Genomic DNA, 26,321 nt, shown 5'->3' with positions numbered 1-26,321 from the left:
ACAACAGTTTCCTTTGAGGGAGGTAACTAGAACGATGAAAGGAGGACAGGAGAAGAAAGATTCTTCCCTCTCTCTGTGTAGCGTTTGAGTTTTATTTCATATGTATGTACATGTGTTACCCATTTAAAGAGTTATTTTTTTAAACATGCTCTGCACCAGTTCGAATTATTTAATTAATATTATCTTAACCTAAAAGCATTTCATGTCTTCATACCATGAAAATTTTACATGAGACTTCAGTAAATTCAATCAGATAAAAACAAAGCATCCTACAGGACAGAAGCCTACTGAGAAGAGAAATGGACATTTATTACCTCCATAGCTTTACTACAAGATTTTACCAGACTACCTGATGGAAGTCTGGACATAGGCAACATTAAACATCTCCAAGCACCAAACTAACCACTATGAAGAGCTCTAAAAGGAGAAGTCCCAAAGTACCAAATGGACACCAGCCACCCCCAGCCTAAGTGTGAAGCTGTTACAATAACTTACACTCCTCAGTCTTCACACAAGGAAAAAAAAGATGAGTCTCCAGCTCTTTCACAGGACACAAGAAAATATATGCCCCCCCAAATTCCTGTGCTTCCTCTGTGTCCTCTCTTGGCTCCAGCTGTAGCCATGGCAACAGAAAACAGCACAAAAGACAGCTGAACCATGAGAAGGCCAGAGTTAAATGGGGAAGTGAAAAAAATATATATATACTTTAAGGCCCAAGAACATAAGGTCCTAGAGTTAAGAATGGCAGCAAAAAAAAAAAAAAAAAGCCTTGAGAGGCGAATACCAAAGAAAGAACATAAAGGAAAGAGAAGAGAAAATAAGGCTCACTAATATGTCCCATTCCTAAGTTATCCAGATAGGAGACAAGGTTGGCAAAGACAACTGAAAAACACAGAAAATGTGCACACACACACACCCAACAATTTAGTTATTCATTTCAAAGCTATTCAGCACACCTTTTGCTTGTAACAGTTTATTAACTCCTCACTCTGTTCTGATGGCAGAGGTAAGAAGCAGCAAGTATCCAAAGCAGTGGCAACACAGGAAGGAGTAAATTAAGGGACCACATGTAATCTGCCAACTGTAAACCCTGGTTCTAGATCACTGAAATATTACTGTACCTTAAAGTTAATTTTTAAAAATTTGCTCTTTGTTATTTGCAAATGTGAAAGAAACACCACTCTTGTTACTTAAAATTAAAACGTCCACTGGGTAATTTATTGTCCACCAGTAGTTTCAGATTGCTTTTGTTTTCATGTGCTGTTCAGAGCATCAATAATGTACAGCTAAAACGAAAGCACTAAGGAAGATCTTTTACCAAAAAAGAGGCAAATAGGTCACACAAAGTAGGAGGGCTGGAGATGAGAGAACCCTGACGTCTTGATTTACAATTACTACTCTAAGCCCTATACCCTTCGCTCTTTATCTAGTTCTGTGAGAATAATAAATAACTTTACTAAACGAAAACTCCCCTTACTTTCTTTTTTATGACCCTAGTCCTCCTTAGAAAGGCTACCAAAATCCCCTGCCAGAATAATTGAATGGGTTGGGGCACCTACTCCTAAATTTAGGGGAAGTTTGCATTAAAGATACAACATGACGATGGGAGTATCCGAGGAAAGAAAAATAATGCTAGAACTAGAAGCTGCAGTGACAGTTTCAAAAGAAGGGTCAGCGTGGGGCATGTTGGCTCTGGGAGGCGTTTGTAGCCTGCGAGTCTCTAGGACAACACGAGATGCGAACTGTGCTTTGCCATAAACTCCCTTAAATAATTTAAATTCTCCCTTTTGGATAAAAGCAACAGGCTCACTATCTGGCACCAAGTCTAGCCCACTGCCCGGGAAGAAGGCAGGCGCGTGGTCAAGGGTCTCTTTATCCCGCAGGTCCCTGCAACACAGCGATGCGCATGCGCCCCGAGGGCAGCGAACAAGCACCCCTGGCTCGTTCACACTCGCGCATGCGCAGTCACCCATCTCGCCGCAGGCGACAGCTCACTATTTGGCAAGGGGGATGGGGCTGGGAAAATTATGGGGGGGGCCGAAGGCGGGGGCGCGTTTACGGTTGATTAGGCTCTGGCATTCGCGGGCCACGTAACCCGGCATGTGGGAAATGGGGCAGAGAAGAGTTATGTGAGGCGGGGGGGGGGGCGGGGGTGTGGGGGGGTCAGTCACCCCTTAAGGGAGACGCCCCGCCCCCACTCCGACAGGACAACCCTCTTCCTCGACTCTCCTCCCCCCACTCACCTGAGAGCGGCGGCGACAGCTGCTGGTCCCCGTCCCCCTGCACTCGCCTCATACTGTCCGCAACATCCGGGACCTGCGGAACCGCCGATACACAAATACACACACACTCGGAGCGCGCACACTCACACATACACACACACACCGAAACACACCAGCCGGGGCGTCATGGCGTCAGCACGTCGACGCAGCGAGCGCGTACCCGCCGGGCCCCACCCCGCACGGCCTCCGCCCCCTCTACTCCCCTCCCCTCCCCTCTCTGGGTTCTCAGGCCCCTCCTCCCTCTGCTTCAAGACTCCGCCTACCTTCCCTAGTGCGCATGCGTCCCGGTTCTCACCAGGCCCCGAGGATTTGAGGGGAAGGAGGGGCCTGAGAAGAAAGTGGCGGGAACTCGGAGGGGGTCGCGTGTAGGGCGCGGCAGGCTTCGCGGAGGTGCGAGGACGAAATAGAGGCACACCAAGAGTGGGAGTGGGGTGGCCGTAACAATAAAGGCATTTAACAACAGCAACTTATATTTGCAAGCAGGGTGTGGATTACTAACGACTTTACCTCATTTTTTTCTAACCAACTGTCAGTAAAATATTTTTTAGACTTTATGATGCTGTTAGAGACTCTTTTAAGTAACATAAAACTGAGCATTTGGAAACAGAAAGGAGAAGGACCGTTCTTTTGAGGGAAGGCAGGCATATAGGTGGCTTAACTGAAAGGAAGCTGATTGACAATTTATTGTCTTGGACACCTGGGTCCCCAGCTGGTCTCACATCCTAGCTCCCCAAGGGCTATGGTTGATTCCTGAGTTGAGTAAAAGAAAAAAGTCTCAGGGGTTTCCCTGGTGGTCCAGTGGTTAAGACTCCACGCTTCCACTGCAAGGGGCATGGGTTCAATCCCTGGTCGGGGAACTAAGATCCCGCATGCAGTGCAGTGCCGGCAAAAAAAAACAGGAAGTCTTGGGCTTCCCTGGTGGCGCAGTGGTTGAGAGTCTGCCTGCCGATGCAGGGGACACGGGTTCGTGCCCCAGTCTGGGAAGATCCCACATGCCGCGGAGCGGCTAGGCCTGTGAGCCATGGCCGCGGAGCCTGCGCGTCTGGAGCCTGTGCTCCGCAGCGGGAGAGGCCACAACAGTGAGAGGCCTGCGTACCGCGAAAAAAAAAAAAAACAGCAAGTCTCAGAGCATCTTGGCCCTGGGAGAAAAAAGTCATCTCCACGTTATTATGTTAGAGTCATAATGTCAGTGATGGGATATTTGTTATTGTTACAATTCTTTCCTTTAGCTTCAACTTTAAAAATATTATTCTTACTGAATCAAGCCAAATAATCTGGAACAGGCGTTGTCTCTTTTCCATACTGAGATTACACCATTACGTAGACACGCACACAAATGCACAAGAAGGCATCGTATCCAAAGGAGCAACCAGATGAATCTATGGGTCGTGGGGTGACAAAGTGTGGGCCCTGCCTTGGGGATAGCTACCGGAAGCTCTGCTTCTGTGGGACTGTCTCCTGCCACATGCATCCTGGCTCTGGGTGGCTGGTGAGTCTGTTCAGCAGGGAAAGCTGGGAGCCCATGAGCAAAGCCACAGGGGAGGCTGTGACAGTGCCAGGCTGCCTTCCACTTTCAAATACGCAAGCACACCCTACAATTCCACAGCTTAAAATGTCCTAGGAATGACAGACAAAACACTCTAAACTCCTCAAGCTTGCTCAACCCATATTTCAGCCAAAATGATCAAGAAATGGAGATCCTAAATTCAACAGTGATGTGGTTACGGTGCCTGCCCCACTGAAAACAAGAAGCACTTTCGTCACCTATTAGGCTGGTGCCTGAAACTTTCCAATTAGATTTCACTCAGCAGCAGCAAACATTTCATTCTGTTAGCTGAAGCCAGCGAGGTTTTTGGTCCTTGGGAAGAATCAGAGTGCCCCCCAGGCAACCCAGTAACCAGTTACAAGTAACTGATTCCTGGTGTCACTGAAACTGTTCAGTTCCTGTTCTTTTGACTTCAGATCTCACAGGATGGCAGGGAAGAAAGAAAAGGGGTACTGCTTGGAGGGAGGAGCGTGGAGGTGGGAAGGGGTGCAGAAGGAGGAAACTGGAAGCACGGACAACACGCTTTAGCTACCTTACAACTGGGGCTAATCATTACAGTTTAGTCAGATTCTGCCTGGGACCTGGGAAGTGACTCCTCAGAGCTGGTGAGTCTGCGCCAGCAGCTTGTCCAGGCTGGCCCTGAATCTCTAGAGAGCTAGAAGGACATAAGAGTCCTATCTCCATCTGTAGCCTGGTGTGATGAGGCTCCCATTCTACTGTGGGGACCATACCGCCCACCTGAGATGTGATCCCACCAGCCTCTGTACAAAGGACTTTGATTTGGTGTGGATCTGATTAAATGACTGTAGATGTCCTTGGAAGCACTGTGTGGAAGAATTTTAAACAGCTTCTCCTTTTTAATATGCACTTCCTCTTCAGTTTTAATTATTTTGTTCCTACATTTTCCCTTTCAATTTACTAAAATCTAGAAATGTAATTAGAGCAGAAGCTGGGCTCAGAGAAAGCTGCCAGGATATCTACAGCATGATTAAATACACTAGGCATCCCTTTAGTGTGGGGCTGAAAAATAGGATTCTCATTATTATCTTTCCTTATCCAGGAAAGAATCAGTACCACGTACAGATACGGATTTATTGAAAACGCAGCACTAATTAAAAACTCACCCAGACTCTTGATGAGGTTTGGGGGGGGGAGGAAGTGCAGTTATTTCATTATTTCCTCCATTTACTGTTTCATTGTTGTAACCACAACAAGCAAGGAACCCCCTCTTCGCTCCCCTCACGAGGGGCTTAATGAGGCTTTTATCTGTGCAACAACAATCAACCTTACAATGGCACCAATTCAATTCACTGCTCTTTGTGATGGTAGGAAACACACAGAACTTGTTTTCTTAATCCAAAACACAAATGACAAAGTGCTCTTTGGCCATCACGAGCCAGGTCTGGGCAAGGAATCTGTCCCAAAGACCCCTAGACGTCTGGTATTTATTCTGCCAATGAGGATCTTCAGCTCCATTTTACAGTCCAGTAAGCAAAGGTATGGTTTCCCTTGAAGGTGTAGGGGAGGTAGAGGCATGCAGGAATGAATAGAAGATGAGTGCCTGGATAGGAGGTGGAAATTCAGGAAGGAAGATCCTTAGTAGGGGCATGGTCCTGTCTAAAGTGACAGATGACACCCCCTGGGATACAGATGTAAGACCACACTCAAGGAAGCATACCAGCAAGAGCACACTGATGAGGTTGTGCTAGGGCTGTGATGGGGTTAGTAGAAAATTGGCAGCGATGAAACATTTATTGATTGATTAAATTTCATAGTGAAGCAGCTGTGGCTTAATGAATGAGCTCCAGCCGCCTCAGAGACTCAAGTTCAAACCCAGCACTATTGCTTTCTATATATAAACTAGGACGAGCTTCTCTGAGCCTGTTTTTCCATATGAACAATGGAGAAAATAATGCTCACCATATCATAATGTTGTGAGGATTAACTGAAATAATATATGAACATAGCACAGTCCCTCTACACAGAATAGAATAGACCCCACTTATTTACGGATGTATTACTGAATGTGGATTTGGGGGTAAGTGTTCACATGCCTGCTGGTCTTCAAGCCTCACTCTAATTGGTGTGCCATCCTTGCTCCTTTCCTTTATGCCGTTCTTTAGAATTCTTCAGGAAGCATGGAATCAAAGAAAGCAGCACGGGCTTCTCGGCCAGAACACTGACACTTGCTAGCCAGGGTCCCTGAACAAGCTCCTTGGCCTCAGGGTCTGTTTCCTCACAGATCAGTCAGGTTTCTGGTTGTAAGAACTGCCCCAACGCTGGCTATATCAGCCCCAACTGAAATTTACTGAAGAAATATCTCTGGCTCCCAGAATTGTCAGGAGCTGAAGAATCAGTCTTGGAAATTCGGCAGAAACCAAGGGCTAGTGGAGGAAGAACAGCAACCTTCTTTAGTAGGACCTTCTGGCCAGGAGGTCCAACTGCTGGGCACTGCCACAAAGTGCCACAAGCAGACACATGGCTCCGGCTGCTGCCATTGCAAAAGGACGTTTAACCTTCCTTCCGTCTGTGTGCCTCAGGCTGCAAACCCAAAGCCCAGGCAGCAGCACCCTGTTGACTAATCCTAGACCACATCCTGGGCCCTGACCACCATGGGGGAGGGGGGAGGGGCGCTGAGGAGGGAAACGAAGAAAGGTCTCGCTTGCCACGGTGTCCACGGTGTAACGTTCAGCACTCCTTCTCGCTGACGCTGTCCGCAGCGGGGCACTCATCCCAAACAGGAAGGGGGTCCGATGCTGGACCACCAACCCTCCCACCTCATCCTTGAAACAGGGCATTCATCATAGGGTAATAAGCAGCGTCAAATGACATGTTTGTTCAAAAGTGCTTGGCATATAAAAGACATTCTGTTACTTTACTTCCCTCTTTTATAAAAGGCTTGGAATGGTGTGCTTATCTGACGATTTGATCAATGTGCTTATAGATATTGAAGTTCTGAGTTTTTCAGATGGTTGGGAAAGATCATGTCTGAAGAGTGGAGTATCAAGCAGACGAGAAGCAGTGGGAAAGAGAAGAGAGGAAATGGCAAGTCTGCGTCCACCTTGTCTTTGATTTTTGTCCTGGACTGGCCACACAGCTCCATCTCCATCTTGTTCATCTTTAAAATGGTTCTAAGAATTACCTAAAGTCATTGTTTCAAAATAAGTTTTAGAGGGTCAATATTTGCTTTCAAGAGAGAATATATTGCCAAAAAATGGATTATATTCACTGTTATGAATTATGTTCCGTGGTTTCTTGGCCCTATTCTGAATGGGCTTGATCCACTACCTGTTGGTATTTGCCCTAAAATAACATTTACCTAAATGTAGATAAGTTGTTTAGGAAAAACTTTTCTTTTTCTCTGCCTCCACTCAAATAGAAATTACTTCGGATTTTACAATTTTAGATTATCCTTGCCATGGCTCTACTTTATCAAGGTGAATTGATTTCAACTGAAAGTTTATTCTACGTTAGAATCCTATTTTTAAAAGGGAATTTAATCTAAAATTCTATTATGGAAGGCCTGTGCCCAAATGAACAGTCAGGTAGCACTTACTGAATGCTCCCCAGGTACAGAGCTCTACGGAGGTAACTACAGGAGAAATCAAAAGAAATAGAAATAGTGTCCCTATTCACAAAGTTTTCAGTTTAGAATTTAAAAATTTCAAAACCGGAAGGGACCATACTGATTCTCCAGCCCAGTGGTTTTTGAACAATGTTTGCCTCTCAAGCTCTGGGCTTCTGAAGATTTGCCTCGGGGGTTCCAAGGAAGGGGGAGCAGCAAAGGGAGCTGGGGTAGTCCAAGCCAAGGCAGTCTGGTTCTCCATCCACTCATTCAGGCCAGAAATTGGGCACCATCTCCCCTAATACCTTACCTCTAATCCATCAGGAATTCCCATAAATTCTAGTTTCAAAGTATCCCTTGAATCTATCCACTTCTCTCCATCTCCCCAGTCCCATTCAAGTTCTAGCCAACATCCTCCTTGGCCTGAACCACAGCAAGAGGGTCCTAACTGGTCTTCCTAATTCTTTGCTGTCCCTCAATCTATTCTTCACTCAGCAACCAGGGCAATCTAATTAAAACTTAAGTCAGATCATGCTTCACCCCTGCTTAAAAACTTTGAATAGCTTCCCATTGTACCAAGAATAAAACCTAAACTTTGTACCACTGCTTTTAAGAGTCTCACATTCAACTATGTCCCCCGTTGCTCTTTTCTTCCCCATCTTCATTTCATCTTCTTCTGGCCATCTATCAATTCCTAGAGCCCATCAAGCTCTTTCCTCCATGAGCATTTGTGGTTACTATTCCCCCTACCTTGAACAATTTTCCCCTAAACTCTTCACATTGGCTGGTTCTGCCTCTTCTTTCAGGTCTCAGTTTAATTTTTACAGCCCCAGAGAACCTTCTCTGACCACTTGCCTTATCTAGAATAAGGACCTTCTTGGTATCTTGGTACTCCGTTTACTTCCTTTAAAACACTAACAATAATTTGTAATTGTCTTGTGTATTTACTTGTGTATTATCAATCTCTCCTAATCAATTGTTGGCTCCAGCCTGTTTGTTTCTTTTGCTCTCCATAATGTCCCAGCATTCAGCACGGTGCTGACACATGGACAGAAGGAATGAATGAATGTACCACAGAAAACCCTAGACTTGTCTGGAATGTCAAAGAAGGTTGGAAGCATGAAAGGAAGGTTAGTAGGCAAAGAGCGTGGAGAAGGGGAACGAGGAAGGAAAGCAGGCCAGGCAGATAAAGATCCTAAGGCCAGAGAGAACATGGAGTTTTTGAGAAACTCAAGGAAAATTAGTGTGGCTGGAGTACACAGAGTAAGTGCGAGGGCTGTGGGGAGTGGGTCAGGAGGGCTAGGAATAGCCAGCCAGCGTGTCTCCCCTATGAACCAAACCGCAGGACTGAGAACAGGGGAGGAGCGAATTCCCCAAAGGAAATTCAGGGTCCTCTTGGCAGAAGGAGGAGATGAATGCAGGGGGCCAACAGCAGATGACCATTACTCCTGGTTTTTCCTTCTACCTCTCTGGCTACTCCTTCTCGGTCTCCTTGACAGGCTCTTCCTTTGACCATCCTTTGAATATCAGCTTTCCATGGATTGTGTGCAGTTCCTCTCCTCTTCACACTGTCCTCTCTTGCCTCGAGATGGCTCCTTTATTCTCACCGCTCCACTGCCATCCATCTGCTAAAGAATATTCCAAATCGATCTTGAGCCAGGTCTTTCTCTTGAGCTCCACTTACATATCCAACTATCAACCTGATCTCTTCAGTTGGATGGTCCATAGGCACCTAAGATTCAGCAGATGTAAAATCTGATTCTCCTCCGGTGCTCTCTTGCTTCACCAAGTAGCTCAAGCCTGGGAACAGGAAAGTGTCCTTGACTCCTCAATCCCACTTCTAATTCAACACCAAGTTCTGACAATTCCAGGCTTTAGTTATCTCCCAGTTCTGCCTACTTCCTTCTGTCTTCACTGACACCTCCCCAGTCCTTTCTGGGATTGCAGCAGCCTCCTCCCTGGGCTCCCAACCTCTGGTCTTCACCCTTCCAGTTCATGACTGCTCTGCAGCCCGAGTGAGATTTCTAAAAAGTCAGTCTGATCGAGTCACTTCTTTGCATTCCACCCTTCACTGCCCTCAATATAAAAACCATACTCCTTAATAGAGGTGAAAGGCTCTTTACCAGTGACCTATGCCTTAGACTCCAGGTGGTCTCTTATACTTCCCACCGCACCTAGCAGTAAGGTTTCCTGTCACACAGAGAACTACTTTCAATTCCCTGAGTAAACCAAGTTCTCTCTTTTTGCACATACTGTTATCTCTTCCCAGAACAGTCTTCTCCACAGATTTCCCTGCCCCTACCCTCACCTTCCCCTGGTTAATTCTCTGCTGATTCTCCAGCTTCAATTCATCCGTCTGTTCCTCCAGGAAGCTGTGCATGTCCCCTAGCCCTGAGCTAGGTCTTCCCATATTTCTCCTCTCACTGCAACCCCTGTATCGTGGTTGCCTGATTCCCTCTCTGTCCCTCACTAGATGGCAAGCTCTTTGGGGGTAGGGATTTCCCTTTTTTTTTCTCTCTCTCTCTCTCTCTCTATTATGTTTTCAGCACAGGGAAGCGTTCCTAGCATGTACTAGGTATTCAGATAAATGCTTGTGTGATGAATAAATGAATTAACTAGTGAAAGAAACATTCCTTTCAGGAACTTGGATCCTGTCGTTTCAGGCACAGAAGCCTCCAGGAGCTTCCTGTTCCTGCATCCTCTGTTTGGCCACAGGCTGGTCGGCAGCCTGTGAGAACCGTGAACGATCTGCTTGAGAGGCTCCTTGACTCACTGCATCCACTGGGAGCCCAGTCTTCCCTTAAAAGGCCACCTTATCGGAAAGTACCAGTGATGGCATTTATGAGCTCTATTTTTATCTGTGTTGGAAAAGTCTCAAAGTTAATTCCCAAGCCAACGACATTAAACTCGGGAACGTGGATGACCAAGAAAGCATCTACGTGACGCCTTTGAGTCACAGCTTTGTTTCCCGTGGCAAGACTTCCAGTCCTCCCGGTCACTGGGCCCTTGTTTTTCAGGACTGGCTGACTCTAAAAAGCTTGTGATCCCCCATTCGTTAGAACTAGATCCTGCAGCCCTTAGTGGTCTAGGAAATGGTGTCCTCTTCCTTAAGGTTTGCTTAACTCTGCTGGGGCCTTCAGAGAAGAACACAGAATAGATTGCCAGACACCTCCCGGTTTATTCAAACCAGCTTTCTACCCCCATTCCCAAATGGGAATGAATCGTGGGTGATAGCATTGCTAGCAGCAGGAAGGAAGGAGGCGCGTGGCCAGAGGAGAGGGCTCCCGATGAGCTTGGCCAGAGAGATAATTGGACAGAAGCTACAGAAATGAGAAGAGTAACCCAGCAGAGCTGGCAAGCAAGTCGAGGGCCTGTGCCAGGGAAAGGATTCGCTGTCAGAACTGGGGGAGATTGAGAGAGAGAGAGAAGGGAGGAGTATGGAGAGAGGAAAATGGCATGAAGGACTGAAGGAGGAAGGCTGCAGGAGGGAAACAGGGAGCAGCAGAGATGGGAGGAACCATAGGTAATTTGTAAAGTGGAGAGGAGGGAGGGGGCACACATTTCCCTTTAATCCAAGTGGGGTCCTTTGGGGAAAGGGGATGTTGGAGAGTCAGGTGGAGGCCCCAGAGAGATGGTCAGTCACACACCCCCACGGCAGACTCGAAATGAGGCAAGGAATGTCCTCACTCCCAGGTTCAAGGTACTAAATTGGCCACGATCCCTGCCTCTGGAAATTTAGGAAAGATAGTTTTTGACAAAGGATGCTGGAACTCGGAGGACTCGAGCCACTATTTGAGTCTCCTCCCCTTTTCCTTAGCAAAAGCCTAAACAATTCAGGGTCCATGCCCCACTGTCTTGCACCCCGATCTCCTCTTCCCAGCAGCACCCACACAGCCCAGGATCACAGCCCCCTGTGCGTCTCTGCCCCTGCTGGCTACTCTGGGCCAGGGACCAGCCTGAGAGCTTGGAGTCTGGGCTGAGTCAGCACTGCCTGTGGGAGAGATCGCTTCCTGGAAAGTCAAAACTTCTGGCTGGCCAAGCGCCGGTAGCGAGCAAGAGGCACACTGGAGGCTGGACGATGCATCTTTGGCTTTCAAGATACCTCTCACCAGAGAGAGAATCATGGGACAGAAATTTCCATAATCCCGCTTAAAGTGTGACTCCAATGTACTTCAGGCTGCCCCTCCACCCTCCACCCTCTCCGCTTCGGAAAATCACATTTTTCAGGTCTCACAAGAGATTTCAGGGCCAAGATGGAAGTTCTGATTCCTGATTGATCTGGTTACTTCTCCTGTAAATCTGACAAAATATATGTTCTGAGCCTCAGATACCTATTTTCTGAAGATATGTCCTTATTCATTGGGTCAGCAAGAATGCTCCCTTGTGTGGGCACAAGGCAGAACCCTCTCTTGATAAAAAGGACAGCATACCGTTAGCAGGATCAGCAGACTGCTCCAGGGGCCAAGCCCCCGCTCTGTCTCTGGGGGCTGCGATGCGGAGTCTAAGCCATCCCCACCCTTCTCTTCAACTTGGGAGTTTTGATCCCCCCCCAATGCAGGGTGAAGGGTCATTTTGATGGTCTCACTTTGGACAAGTGAGAAGAGGGAGCATTTTACTTTGACCCCCACAACTGCTTGCTATGCAGCGGGCACTCTAGCGGGTAGGCAGTGAGTGGGCGGCAGCAGCTGCCAGGCACCTTCCCCTGAGGATGTATCAGTTGGTGCCAAAAGCCTCTATAAGCTCTTTCTGATCTCTGTGCCAGCGACTACGGGTCCTGGAAGGAAGCCAGGCGTCCACCGTGAGCCCTGCATTCTTCTCCACCCCCTCATCCGCCGAGAATGAGGTGGGATGGCTTGGGAGCTCACTGAGAAAGGAGCCGATGGTTCTTAGACACATTTTCCAGCTGTCACACCTGCTAACGTGGGAACGTACACTCAGCAATGAATTGTTTCAGGCTTTCTTGTTCCATCCGTCCCAGGCCCAAAGCAGTGGGAATAAGAACTTCCATCAACAAACTGTGGCTCCCAGTTTGCCTCCTTCTCCCTCCCTTCTTTCCACCCTTCCACAAACACTTATTGATGTCCGACTGGCACCTACCCTGTGCCAGTCACTGTTAGGGGCTAAAGACACACGGACACAGTCTTGGGGGAGAAAATATATGTAAGTACTAACCAGACACAAGGCAGTGATACAGTGTTGCAATATGAGAGGTGGCAAACCGGTGGCCATGGGCCAAATCTGACTTGTAGACACGTTTAGTGTAGCTGGCAAGGAATTTAAAAAACTGTCAGAGTTCACATAAAAATCAATATTTCCATCTGTTTTTGAAATAACACATCTGGCAATAATCTGGAGGAGGTAAAACACCACTGTCCCCTTTAGCTGGGATGTGCTCTCAGTGTCATAGGTCACATACCCACCCCCCCACCTCACCCACTTCCCTGTTGAGTTAAACTGGTTCGTTTCGTTCATCCGCGTTCACTACCACCATCGTGCACGTGTTAGAATTTGGGACCCTTAGAATGAAAAGCCATCAGAAGACCCAAAGGAGGGAACCATCAGCTCTGCTCAAGGGAGTCAGATCAGTTATCCCTTGAACTAAGTCCAAGGACTTTGTTGATCTGACGACTTGTATACTGTTTCTCCCCTGCCCCCATCGTCAGATGCATAAGGGAAAGGCTCCAGTCGGTTCCCTCCTCCCAGTATCTCCAGCCCACAGCAGAGTGCCTGGTACAGGGCTGATCTCAATGCACACTTGTGAAATGTGTTGAATGAATGGAGCCACTAGAAGCGTCAGGTGGAAAAGGGAATTTCAAGCAGAGGGAACTGTGGGTGCAAAGGCGTGACAGTGAATAGTAGAGTGGGAAGGGGCAAATAGTTGGTGGCGAATGGGGGTGGGGTGGGGTTCCGGAAGTGTGAGGAGGGTGGGATGAGGTACGGTGGAAACAGCAGGAGTTGAAGCCGGGAAAAGACTCCCGTGGGACCCGGAAGGGCTTTTTAGAGTGTATTAGGAAGGTAACCACGGAATCTTGGAAGTGATTTAAGGAGTGAAGTGACAGGATCAGAGTCTTGTTTCACACGGATGACTCTGGCAGGGTGGTGGGGTGGGGAGAAATGGGAAGCTACAGAGGGAAGACGGAAGCAGCAAATAGAAACTTCAACTCAATATTCCCCTTTCTGAGGCCCTTGAAATGCCACTGGGGATCTATTTTAAGAAAATGGTGCCCCCTGCTGACTAGGTCTGGGATTGCATCTCCCCCTGGCCAAGAGGGAAATTACAAAATGTTTTGGCCCTGAACAATAGTACCTGGAAGCCCCGGGCACGGAATTGCAAGGGGTGATGCATCTGAGAGCGCCCTCCTTTCCTAGATGAAGAGGGGCCTATGGGAACGGGTGACAATGACTAATGCCACAGACTGTTGCCAGATAAATACAGAACACCAGCTAAATCTGAATTTCAGATAAACAAGACACAATTGTTTGGTATAAATATGTCTCAAATATTGCATGGGACATACTTATACTCAACAAGTATGTGCTGTTTATCTGAAACTCAAATTTAGCTGGGCATCTTGTATTTTTATTTGCTAAACCTGACAACCTTAGATAAAGTGTGTTGGAGGGGCCAGGAGAAAACTAGAAATGAAATCGGATGTGTTACCCTCCTTGGGTTTCTCTGCAAACTCAGTCTCACTCCTCCATCTAAACAGAGCTGGAGATGATACTTTCTCATATTTTATAGTGTTGCCCAGTTATACAATAACTCTGTTTGGGAAATCAGTTTTCATTAAATGAGCCCATGATTACAATGGACCCCTAAGAGAATCTAAAGAGAGCTGTGGACCCTTTTTACAGCAAAACCAACCTACTAGCTTGACATATGTGTGAGCACCTGTGTTACACACACATTTGTACATTAAAATTTCAGGGAGTTCTCAGCCTTCGTGTAAGAGTGATGTTCCCTCTAGGGCTGTGGTCTGAATGTGGCAGTTCCAGGGTCCTGAGTAGGAGGAAACGGTGTCTAGTCAGCCCCTAAGCTAAAACATGATGCTTCTGCTAGCTCTGGCCACCCACACAACATGACAAAACACAGAAGTGGGCAGGAAGAAATATCCTGTCCCCCCCACCTTGGAGAATGCCTTGAACCTCTTCCCTCTTCCACCTCTCCCAGAAATAACAAGGAGTTGGGCATATTTGGACAGAAAACCCACCAGCCCTTGTGGGCTTGAGCCTCAACCGAGTGGAAGGCACGGGATGAAATCGCTCCCCGTTCCAAGACCCTCTTTGTTCTCCTTTCCAGCCTTCTTGCCACGGCAGGTAGAGCACCCTGGTTCCCAGTCTGAGCACTGTCAGAAATTAGCTCTCAGCAGTAGGCGGAAGTTCTTCCAGGATAAATTCTGGGTGCTCTGAGCTGGGTGATGAAAAGCCTCGGCCTGAACATCCTGGGAGCAGACCTTGGAGCGGAGGTGCCGCGTCTTGTCTCCCTCCCGCAGCCCTTAGAGCCTGCTCTCCTCTTGACCCTGCAGAGGGAAGGCAGAAGGTCAGGCAGATGTTGGTTTAGACTCTCTCAGAATGTTCTAAATGATGTAAAACCTCATCGCCTGCTGCTTCCATCTTTGTCAGCATATGCTTATGTGACATTCAGCTTCAGTAGACTGAATCATGGAATACAAGCCCCAAATTGACCAAGGTGTTTCAAGCCAGCAATCATAGTGATACGTCTACAATGTATTACCATAGGATGACATTTCATGTTGAACATTTTCTGCAATTAATCAATTTATCTTACTACCTATATAGTGGTATGATTTCCAACTATCATTGCTTTGGAAGGATTCTTTATTCCGAGGTGGATAGCCTTTCCTAAAATTTTTGGACTTAAAGTGTCCTTTTGTAAGCCATAATGATATTAATTATTTTTTTAAGTCCTTACTTGAAAATATAAAAAGCCAGCATACTCCTATCAGCCCCCCAAATTATTTGAAAATTCTACCGGATCAGGAAATCCAAACAGCCGGAAACCAGTGCCTTAGGCTTAGCTTGCTGACCTCTGACATGTGCTAAGTGGAGGCTCGCTCTGGGCCCTGCCCTGCCACGGAGTCGTGTGACCTTCAGCCGATGCACTTTGGTGGACTTTGGGCTCTCTATTCCGAATACGGGGAGACTTGTTTTTGGCCTAAGCTCTCCCCAGGAGTGTTGTAAGGATAAAATGCCATGAACTAAAAGAGCTTTGGGAAAGAAGGAGCTCAATAAATATGAGATTGCTGTTCCTAAAGACAGCTGGTGTGTTTTCAGTGGGAAGGGCTGAATGATCCCGCAGAGACCCAGGACACTTTCTCTGCCAGGACATCTGGGGAGAGTGACCGGCACCACTCAGAAAGTGTGCAAACTGTTCCACCGACAAGTGGGACCAGACGGCAGAGGCAATGGGCCTCCTGAGGAGGTTGGCTTCTCCGCCTCCAAGGGCATAGGTCCAAGATGCAACTAGAACTCGGGGAACCTTGAGTTCTAATTAATCTCTCTGGGACACACCCAGGGACCTACTGCAAGTTGCCCCCTCCCCTAACTTGTTTTTCCATTTATAAAAGGTGCAGGTGCCTGCTCAGTCCTCTTCACGGGGGTGTTACAGGGCTGTGAGGAAACACATCACCCAATCCTAAAGAACTCACTTTAGAGATTATACACAGTGAATGTTTAATTCCTGCCCCTTTAAGTCCTTTGAACAACAACATATAATTTTTCGTCCTTATAATGATTAATTGCAGAATAGCCTTCCCTATGGTTTTACCCCAAATCACATTTGTGCATCGCTCCCCTTGCCCTAGGCTAAGAGGTGTACAGGAAATGGAAAAACCACTCTACCAGGAACCTGAGCACAAACACCTAAGGAAGTAAGCCAGATAGTTTGACCAAAATAGCCATTAAGTACAGTACACCCCAAAAGAAAAACACAGTGCTTGGGGAAACGTGTGTCCTGGCGCCCTCCCTGATACCCATAGCTGAGAATTAACTGCAGCTGGAAGTCCTATGATGCTTAGAAGCCTGAGACATCAGGCTGCCCGGGGTTAGTGATCAACAGTCCTTCTGTTTGAACTTGCCTGGTATTTCACGTTTATCGGTACCATTATAACCTAGCAGAGTGTTACCAACGCCGAGTCTGACTTGGCACTCAGTTCCTGTGATCCTGTAGGTGAGTACGCCACCCCGAACGAGCTGGCGGCTCACACAACATTTTAAAATATCTTGCAATTGAGCTGAAATGACGCCTCCCTGTAGAGCCACTCACCTGCTCCTGTGCTCTCACTTGAACTGAGTTGAAGCAGGAGCACAGGGAGAAGCCAGGCAGTTTAAAACCCCATTTCCCACTTGGCGGTAGAGCCAAAGCTGCCTTTCCACTTCATCTTTACATGCTCTCTCCAGCTCAAGCCTCACCTTGCCCAGACACCTTCCTTCGTTGTTAGCTCTGCATTTCTGAGATGCCATGATTTTTCTACCCGTCTCCCTATTAGACTGTGAACACCCTAGAGGGTAAGTACTGCTCCTACTCAACTTTGAACTCACAGCATGTTCACAGGACATGTCACACCGAAGGAAGGGTTAGATGAATAGACACAGGACTGAATGAATATACCAGACCTGGGCTCCGGGCTCAGCTAGGACAGGCTTGCTCTAGTGTCAGGTGAGAGCCAGGCTGAGCTGTTGGAAATCCTTCTTGCTCTTGGTGACTGGTATGAGGCACGCCTGAGACCCCTGGTTGGGGATGGCAGCGGGTAGAGGTGGAGGGGACTGGCCCGATAGCTGGGAACATGTCTCTGGTTAAAACAACAGGCCCGGGTGAGGACTGCTTATAGGCCCCTGGCCCTGGTAACGCGGTCTCACCACCTAACCAATCCACAGAAGACAGTTTGGAACTATCAGTCCAGTAGGGAAGGAGCTAATTGGTGCAACTTTCAGGATGAGAAACAGAGAAAACAAAGGGGTGGAGAAAAGAAGGAAGTTCAGCCAGTTGTATTTAAAACCTCTTCTCTCAAGGAGGAGTTCAAGATGAGAGGGGGCCTTTGGGGGCAGAGCTGCAGTGAACTCGGGCCCCTAGAGAGTGAGACGAGTGCAAGTGAGGCAGGTCTTGAAAGGCTGGGCGGGGGGTGGGAAGGCAGCCACGCAGGAAGGAGGCTGGGCTCCCATCTGGAGAGCCAAGGGGCTGGGGCTGCTGAACAGATGGAGCGAAAGTTGCAGCTGGTGGAAATGCACTTTCATGTGTAAAGTTTGGTCCACGGAGGATTTCGACTTCCAACTCTGAAGGCAGCACTGGGCAGGTGGCTCTGCTCCATGCTCCGCCTTCCCCTCCCACTGCCACACAGAAAATTCGACAACGGCGGCTCTATGCCAGGACTCAGCCACCGTGCCTTCCACCAGCATCCCTTTCAACAGGCAGGAGCTGGCATAGGGACACCAGGGCACAGCCAGGATGGCGGAGGACTGCAATGTTTTAGCAGCTGAAGGGGGCAGGGGAATAGGAAGGATTAATCCAGCCTTCCCAGGAGAGGACCGAGAGGACCAAGAACAGACGCGGAGGTGGAGAAAGGGAATCAGACCTTCCAAAGCTGTTCATGACATACACGCTGGGTCTCCGCTCTGGGCTTGGTTGAGCTTTGGCTGAAGGGGAGGCACTGGGGAAATGTGAACGCACAGCAGACTCTGAGGCTCTGGGCTCATTTTATCTCAACCTTGAGAGAAGTTTCTCAAGGGGAGAATATATCTGTAGTTTTTTAAGAAATATCTGCCCACCAGAGCTTTAAGAGAGAAAGTGATTTTTACATCCTCTGGCTCTGACAGTTACCTGTCCTGATATTTAGACCTTGGCCTGTGGGAACAGAAGCCACAAGCACAGCAGCTCTTGGGGGAACTGGCCACCCAGCCAGGTTAACCACACCCACGAGGGAGCAGCCTGGGCCACGAGCACCAAGCTCTGCCTCTTCCCTCTCTCTTTCTTTCTTTACTTGTGCGAGGCTGTGCTCCTGGCCATCAAAAACAGAAACAGCCACTCTGTCTTGTTAAAATCCAAACGCTGTTTTTAGAGTATGTGATTTTGCTTCCTTAAAAAAAAGATAACAAAATAGCCAGACTGAGACCTAGTCCTTTATCTCTATTGTGTCCATTTTCCCAAAAGATGTCACTGTTCGAGAAAATAACTTAAAATATTCTTGGAGTGGAGGTAGTCTCTCTCTTCTTAGTGGGATGTCTTCTTGGCTCCTTTCCCAAACTTGGCATCGAGACCAAGACCTATATATAGAGAGAACACGGAGGGGGAGGTTATGGGGAGAAATGAAGCCTACAAATGATTTGGGGGTGGGGGGGTGGGGGTGAGCCTTGGTTCTCCAAAATTGGAGCTTTAAATAAAACTAGTTTTCAAACATTGGTTTTATAAAAGCTCCTCAGAGAAAAGAGATTGGTATCAAATGAAAAAAAATCACCAAGATACTGGTAATTACATGGATATTTGAAATACAGCAGGGACTTCCCTGGCGGTCCAGAGGTTAAGACTCCACGCTTCCACCGCAGGGGGCACGGGTTCGATCCCGGCTTGGGGAACTAAGATCCCCCACGCTGCGTGTGGTGCGGCCAAAAAATAATAATAATACAGCAAGACTGAAAGAAATTTAAGCATCAAACTTCTAAGCTAGGTCTCTCAGCTTACCCACAGCAGCATAAATGAGTAGGGAATAAGTATAATAATTTTACCCTGCTCAGTATCTGGGGAAAGCAGAATCACTGGAAAGAAATCACTCAAATGAAATGTTCCTTAGGAAAGCTAGAGTAGAGGTAAGGCTTCCTTTTCTCTTTTAAAAAATTTTCTCTAACCTAATAAATTTCACAAATATACAAGTAAATATTAAGGAAAAAGAATAACGCTCTGTCACTGTCCCTTTGTGTGGTCCAGAGCTGCCCGCTCTGGACGGAACTTACCCAAGAACACAAGCACAGTGCCCACCCACTGCATGGGGCTGATGGGGTTGGCGAAGAGGATCACAGAGGCCAAAATGGTGAAGAACTTTCGAGTTGTGGTGATGATGGAGCAGGTCAGGGGACCAAAATACACCACTGTCATGAAGATGAAGCTCTAGAGGAAGACAGGGAAAGACTAGGTCAGGCTGGCTCTTGGCTATCTATCTGCCAAGAGGTCTAAAGTCTGTAACAGGACATCACGGCTAATCTTGCCACCCCTCTTCTCACAGCCAGGCCAGTCTCTTTTGGGGAAGCCAAGCCATCCTCCATCAAGGCACTCACCTGGCCCAGGGCACTAGTCAGGCCAAAGAGCAGGATGTTATAGATGATGGTAGGGTATCTTTCGGCAAAGCTCAAGAACTCCCAGAGCTCCCCAGTGAACAGGATTCCTAGGAAGAAACGTCAAAAGATGAACGGTGCATCTTGTGTGCCCATATTCACACCCCTGCAGAGGCCTGCTAAAGCACTCTGAAGGAGGGCATGGAAAAACATATGGAGTGAGTTTGTATTGTCCCATCAGGCATCTCTTATTTTTCTGATAAGAGAAACTAACTAAAGACTCTTCTGGGAAATACTTGGAAGTTAATGAGTTACTTCTGCCAAAGTGACTGAAAGCAGCAAACCTCAGATGCTGTGAAGATACCGATCCACACACCCCTAGCTCAAGGCAGCCCCAAGCGCTGGTCGATCCCAGCCATCAGTAGCCTCCCGTTAACCCTAGTGTGTCGTATGAAAAATACTCCCTGTGTGCGCCCAGATTTGAAACAAGTTAGGAAGCACTGATTTCAAAGCAAATACATCCATGTTTGAACAATATTCAGTATTCACCACATACCAATGTCTCATCTCCCTCAGAAGAGGGCGAGTTCCCAGGGCACCCCAGCATTTTACTACTGTGTGTCCTCCCATGATACCTGGCACAGGTCTACCCCTGATTGTGCCAGTAACAAGTAGCAAGCAGAGCCAACTGGGGAAGGTTTCTCCAAGGCGTCTCAGGGGCTTGCACATAAAGGCATCTGAGAACTGATGGGCAAAGTTAGCAACTGGCACCAGAGCTAGAGATTATGTGGATGAGGGCAGTCTGCCCTCTGCTGATACGTAGAAAGAATAGCAGAACTGCTCCTTACCAGCTCCCAGCAGCAATGTCGACCAAAGGTTGATGTTCAGCATCATGTGGTTGGAGCCTGTTTGGTAGTGAGCCCGCATGTGGTCCTGGGAAACACCGGTCAGTCCATCCAGGGTGAGAGACAAGAGCTGGGAAAGAAAGAGTACAGCCTGCAGTGAGAAGGCCACCGGGACCCTCCCTGACGCAGGACACAGAACTCTCACCTTTCTGAGACCCCTCAGAAAAGCCGCTGCCTTAAGACAGAGTCCTCAGACCAAAATGCTGCCATTTGTCCACAGGTGGAGGATGGGAGAGACCACGTGAGCTCCCTCCTCCCCTCAGGCACTCAGAACGACAGGCGATCTGAGCCACATGGATGTAATGTGATCGGAGCACGGCAGGAAGCCTACCGCTTCCCAATACAATGCCGTGAAGTCTGGCGTGCAGGGGCCTAGAACGGCTCATGGTGAGCCACACTCATTCTTCCACTAAAGCTGGAGAGAGGAAATCTAGTCCCAGCATGTTAGCCTCCTGACTTGGAGTATAGGGCTCCAGAGACTGGATTCTGTGGTCACACTGCCTGGATTAGAATCCGGGGCAATGTAAGTCACTAACTCTGCCAATTAACAGCCATGTGACCACGGGCAAGTGATTTAACTTTTCTTTGCCTCAGTTTCTTCACCTGTAAAATGGAGATAATGCTATCTAAGTTATGAGGTTATTGTTGTAAAAATTAACTAGTTTACATGTAGAACACGTGGAACAGTGCCTAACACCTAGTAAAGTAATAGCTACTATAGTATTTTTTTAATTAATTAATTTATTTATTTATTTATTTATGGCTGCATTGGGTCTTTGTTGCTGCACACGGGCTTTCTCTAGTTGCGGTGAGCAGGGACTGCTCTTTGTTGCGGTGTGCGGGCTTCTCATTGCGGTGGCTTCTCTTGTTGTGGAGCACGGGCTCTAGGCGTACGGGCTTCGGTAGTTGTGGCTCACGGACTCTAGAGCGCAGGCTCAGTAGTTGTGGAGCACGGGCTTAGTTGCTCCGCAGTAATGTGGGATCTTCCCAGACCAGGGCTCGAACCCGTGTCTCCTGCATTGGCAGGCGGATTCTCAACCACTGCGCCACCAGGGAAGCCCTATGGTATTATTTTTAACCCTGGCTTCCACGTTCCTTGGAAAGCCACAGTGAGAGACACACTACTCCTTTCCTCTTTGTTCTCTGGTCTCTGGAACCTCACACCAGCATTTAGACACAGGCCTCAGAGTCATCCCTTCCCCAGAAGGAGAGCTGACCCATAGTGAAATATTTTAGGCTCCCCACTATGGCCTTAGCAGAGCCAAGGGCTTTGCAGCCAGAGACAAAGACCAGAAATGTGGGGCAAGAAACGTCACAACCTCCCTCAAAACATATAAGTGGCCTTCTGCCTGCACAGGTGGGGATACTCCTTTGTTAAGATTACTGGAAAAGGCTTCCTTTCCCAACAGGATTGCATACCAGGAGCAGCTCTCCATAGCCAACTGTGTGTTCTTCTATCCCGACTACTTTCTTGGGTTTGTACATGAAAAGGGCCACTCCAGCCACAATTAGCAACACACACAGGTACTTGGCCATTGGATACTTCTTCTTCAAAAGGGTCACTCCAAGGAGCATGACTACAGGGAAGAAACAGAATGGAAAATTCAGGCACCCATAGGCATTGATGAGCCCAACACTCTCCTTCTAGGAGCCAAAGACTCATGGGAAAAAAAGAATGTCTGAGAAGGAAAGCCGACAGAGGACAAAAGGAGGGTGCAACGCTGGCACCTAGACAGAGAAGACTGAGCAACAAGGTTGAGCAAAGAGTATAAGGAAGGGAAGAGGTAGAGAGCAAAGGTGAAAGTTCCAGGAAGGAACAGGGCAGGGGAGGGTCAGTAGGGAAGAGTGACAGGTTGAGGAAAAGGAAACTGATGACCAAATGGGATTTAGGGTGTCTAATGACAACGTAAACACATGGGACACCAAAATGATTGACTATGTGAAGCAGGTTAGGTCAGCCTCTGGCTCTCAGTGAGGATTACCAGCTAATGAACACCCAACACCACAGGAAGTGATAAAGGATGGGCAGGGGGAAGGGATGGAGGGAACCCGAGAGATAGCTATGGTGAGATGACAAAGCCCAGAGGCATAGAGCTCTAGCAGAGGAGGATCAAGCTCACTGCAGGAAGAGTGAGGAAGGAAGATGGCGACCATCTTCTTCTGCTTACCTGGGATGGGCTTGCACGATTTACCAAGGACCTGAAATTAAATTCAGCAAAAATAATTTCTGAGCGTCTTTGATGTGCCAGGTACTGTACTAGGTGCTACGATAAGATGAGTTAAGTGTGGGGCCTGCACCAGAGACTGCAGCCTCGGAAAGCAGCCCTACCACGGCCAGCCCACCACCACTAAACCTCAGATCTATGGTTCTTCACACTCTTAACTTCCCAAACACACTCTCTTTTTATTTAAGTCACAGGCCAGAGGGAAGCATCTTTCATCCTTTTCAAGCAACTTCTGAGCCAACCCTCATTCCACCCTAAGGTTTCACCTGAGTTGGGTAGTTGACAAACTGTAGTGCCGAGTTGCTGGAGACCATGGCACCCAGATAGGAGACAGAACAGGCAGCATAGAGCCAGCTCCGAGTACGATCCACCCTGGCAGTGTCAAAAAACTGGATCACTGGGAGAAGACAAAAGCAACATACAAGAGAAAGCTGGTGGGCCTAGGATGGACCACTGAGCAAAAGTCGAAGCCACATGAAAGGAATTTGCCTGTCAAATAAGATGAGAAGCATAAACTATTTCTGTCCTCTTAGACTGGGAAATCTCTGAAGATTCTCCAACTCTCCAATCCCACCTAACCCTGACACAAGACCTCATGGAGGGCAGGGGTGGGGGTAGGGTGTCCATTCAGTTCAAGGGACTAGTTATCCCTGCTGCTAGCCCCCAGGGAACAAAGAGAGAATGCTCAAAACATGCCTGAAGCTGACACATAAAGGAAAATCAAAAGGACAAAGGAAAAAGCTTTAAGTATTCTCATGGGGATCTGGAACACAGAAGACCCATTCCCTGCACATTTCTGACTGACAAGTTGATTTAATCTAAGGAAATGGGGTTTCACCCTTTTCCAAAGCCACTAGTTTTCTCAATCGAACAGAGAGGCTGTTGCAAGCACTAAAGGGGCTGAGGGTGCTGAGACTTAGACCTAATGCCTAGGATACAAAGGGGAGGGGACACACAACAGATTACTATCTAAGTACTCACAGATCTTGGCAAACACGGCATTGATCACGCATTGGATGAAGACCAAAGTTAAGGCAAAAGTGAACGTCTCCTGCTTGGCTCCCTCCCCATACTTTCCTCTTGTTCTAAGAATGAAATGCATGAGAAAGAGGGGAGGAATTAGTATACTTCCCTCAGTGCCATCTACTAATCCAGAGCCACTGAACACTTCGACATTTTCTAGCCTCTCTAGATGTAGGGAGAGTTTGGTAAGGATCACCGGGCTCATTGACATCAGAAGCTGATCTTATGGGATCTAAAAACTAGACATTCCAGGCTGCTGATCCTGTAGCCGAAGGAAAAAAATATCCGTACAGGATGGAGCAAGAGGAAACGTGAAAAATTAGTTGGTGAAATGAGGTATCCCGGGCAGAAGAAGGGATTTGGGCTATAGCAGCAGGGCCGAGGGCAAAGGAATCCGCTACCTGCAAGCATCTGGGAGTTCCCAAAAGGGGCCGGCACAGGTCATGGAAACCTAAGCCTGTGAAACCTAGCTCCTTAGAACCAACAGGAAAAAAGAGCAACCAAGGGAAGAAAAATAACCATCTCCCGAGAATCCAGAGACCAACTTTCGCGTTTTGGAAACCTAGGGAGGTTTCAGCGGCAAAGGCGGTCAGCATGCCGGGAGGGCGGGGCGGCGTGGGGGTGCAAAAGGGAACAGTGGGGCCAGGGGCGGGAGGACCGCGAACCTGACCACAGGCTGGGGAGACAAGGCGGACTGGTTAGGGGGGCGGAGGTCTGCGTTCCGACCCGGGGGATCCGCTCACATCTTTTCCTGCAGGATCCCATAGTAGAAATAGCAGACAAAGACGCCGAGGAAGCAGAGCGGCAGGCGCAGCCGGTCGGGCACCAGGGAGCTGCTAGCGGCCATGAGACGCCCGGACGACCCGACCGGAGACCCGCTCACAGCCGGCAGCGGCGGCGGCGACAAGTCCAGCCGGACATCGCCGACCGGCGACAGGGGCCTCATAGGAGCTGCATGTGACCGCCGTTGAGCAGGGCCTCAGCAGCCACCGCCAGAACTGCCAGCTCAGGACCGCCGAGGGGAAACTCTTCAGAACCCTGAACCCGCTTCCAAGGAAAGGGCACCCACCCTGGGGCCTTGATCTCGTCCCTGGTGGCCAGGGGAGCCCGCTGTCCCGAGGGTGACGCCTTACCCTCGAGACTTTCCGACCAGGCAACTCCGAGGACAACTGAGACCTGGAGCTCGACGGGATGGCCTAGGAGATAGGGAGACGTGGAATGATGACGCATAAGGATGTGGAGGTGACCAATTGGCTGCGCTGTGCAAAGGCAGACAGGTGGGCGGGAAGGAGGAGTGCGCCGGCCCGGCAAATCCGAGAGTCATTTTCCCGGTCGGCTGTCAGGCTTCTGCTGGGTCCTAACGCCCGGAAATCGCAATGCAGCCTTAGCGCCCCCTAGCTGCTGCCCAGTGTCCCTGACTCTAACCCCTCTACAAGAAGAGCGTTGCTCAGGGTCTGGCTTTTGGGGAGCCGTCCTCCTCCTAGGGCACATCACTAGGCTCCCAAGGGCGGCAGAGCTTTTGTTTCAGCTCTGTCACTTAAAGGCAGGGTAACCTACGCATGTCACCTAAATTCCGAGCTACAGTTTTCCTAGTCTATATTATTACTAATAATAGCCACCTTGTCGCCTCTTGACTGTTCTGAGGATCAAATGAGCTGAGGCTGTGAAACGGTTTTATAAACTGTAAAGTGTGCTGTGCAAGTTTAAGGTATTTATTAGTCATTACTCTTTCTCAACTCTAATCTTATTTCCTCACATCCTCAAGGTGGAAATGGAAGCTTGCCGAAGTGGATTTTCTTCAGGGTCTTACAACTCACCAACAAGGGAGCAAACCCTCCTGCATTGATGAGCTCCTTGTTGGAGCCCCTCCCTCATCCCAGTGTTGGACCTCCACGTGCTGACACCAAGAACTAGGGCCGGACTGACCCCAAGGCTTGCCACTACCGGCCTCAAGCCCCACCGTAATCACTGGACTCTGGGTTGCTCTTTGGGCAGAGACTTCTTCTCCCCTTCTAGCAGCCTGCTCCTTTGGCACAGCCTCACGCAAAGGAAGGAAACTCGGGGCAGCACCACACCCATCCCTCCGGGCCTGACTCACTAAGACTTTGGGGGTAGGCCAAACATCTTTCAGGGGAGGGGTAAGAAGTAGAAAATAGGGTCTGTCTGCAACCCCCTGTGTCCTTTATATAAGTTGGGGAGGGGGACCCCCAAACATTTGTTCTCTTGCCCAGTGGTTTACTTTACTATTAGCCGACGATTCCAGGGCACGGAGCTGGGGTTCCAGTCCCAGCTCTGCCTCTTTACCAGCTGGGACTTCAAACAATTCACTTGACCTCTGAGTCGAGTTTCCTCATCAGAAATTAATGGAAATGTAACAAGCGGGAGAGTACTGTGGTTAGAAGCACAGGCATTGGATTCAAAAGATCTGGTTCCCAGTCCTAGCTTCCCCGCTTTGTACCTGTGTTTTGGGGGCAAGGTTTATCAATTTTTTTT

The 26,321-nt window shown here is 48.4% G+C and overlaps 2 protein-coding genes across 5 annotated transcripts in view; both read right to left on the bottom strand.

Moving 5' to 3' along the window:
- SPOP (speckle type BTB/POZ protein) overlaps positions 1 to 2,407 on the bottom strand; it is a 66,569-nt gene extending 64,162 nt beyond the window's left edge. For both annotated transcript variants that reach the window (XM_029211744.1, XM_029211743.1), the window contains exon 1: positions 2,244 to 2,407. The gene's annotated coding sequence lies outside the window, so the exon portion shown is untranslated. The remainder of the gene's footprint in view (positions 1 to 2,243) is intronic.
- Positions 2,408 to 16,004: 13,597 nt separating this feature from the next.
- SLC35B1 (solute carrier family 35 member B1) lies at positions 16,005 to 25,011 on the bottom strand. Of its 3 annotated transcripts, none has more exons than XM_029210692.1 (9): positions 24,962 to 25,011; positions 23,787 to 23,890; positions 23,072 to 23,177; positions 22,749 to 22,779; positions 22,000 to 22,157; positions 20,524 to 20,650; positions 19,679 to 19,785; positions 19,358 to 19,511; positions 16,005 to 18,673 (listed from the first exon to the last, which is right to left on the bottom strand). In XM_029210692.1, exons 2-9 carry the CDS (start codon positions 23,816 to 23,818, stop codon positions 18,621 to 18,623), a joined length of 768 nt encoding a protein of 255 aa, XP_029066525.1. In that variant the 5' UTR covers positions 23,819 to 23,890; positions 24,962 to 25,011; the 3' UTR covers positions 16,005 to 18,620. The 3 variants fall into 3 exon arrangements, with proteins under 3 accessions (XP_029066525.1, XP_029066524.1, XP_029066523.1); XM_029210691.1 differs by lacking the exon at positions 24,962 to 25,011 and adding an exon at positions 24,572 to 24,766; XM_029210690.1 differs by lacking the exon at positions 24,962 to 25,011 and adding an exon at positions 24,572 to 24,788 and having other exon boundaries at positions 18,440 to 18,673; positions 23,072 to 23,202.
- Between the last annotated feature and the right edge of the window lie 1,310 nt (positions 25,012 to 26,321).

The sequence above is a fragment of the Monodon monoceros genome, unplaced genomic scaffold, assembly GCF_005190385.1.
Source record: "Monodon monoceros isolate NGI ecotype Baffin Bay Population unplaced genomic scaffold, NGI_Narwhal_1 Super_Scaffold_9, whole genome shotgun sequence".
NCBI lineage: Eukaryota > Metazoa > Chordata > Mammalia > Artiodactyla > Monodontidae > Monodon > Monodon monoceros.
Note: the sequence above shows the minus strand (reverse complement) of the source record. Positions and strands in the feature narration are given on the sequence as shown.

Bases quoted from the DNA above. Each gene is read 5' to 3' on its own strand.
- SLC35B1 (XM_029210690.1), bottom strand. From the start codon at position 24,774: ATGAGGCCCCTGTCGCCGGTCGGCGATGTCCGGCTGGACTTGTCGCCG. The intron at 23,891-24,571 runs GTGAGCGGATCC...TTTCATTCTTAG, and splicing joins GGGATCCTGCAGGAAAAGAT to AACAAGAGGAAAGTATGGGG. The intron at 20,651-21,999 runs GTATGCAATCCT...TTTCTTTCCCAG, and splicing joins GCTATGGAGAGCTGCTCCTG to CTCTTGTCTCTCACCCTGGA.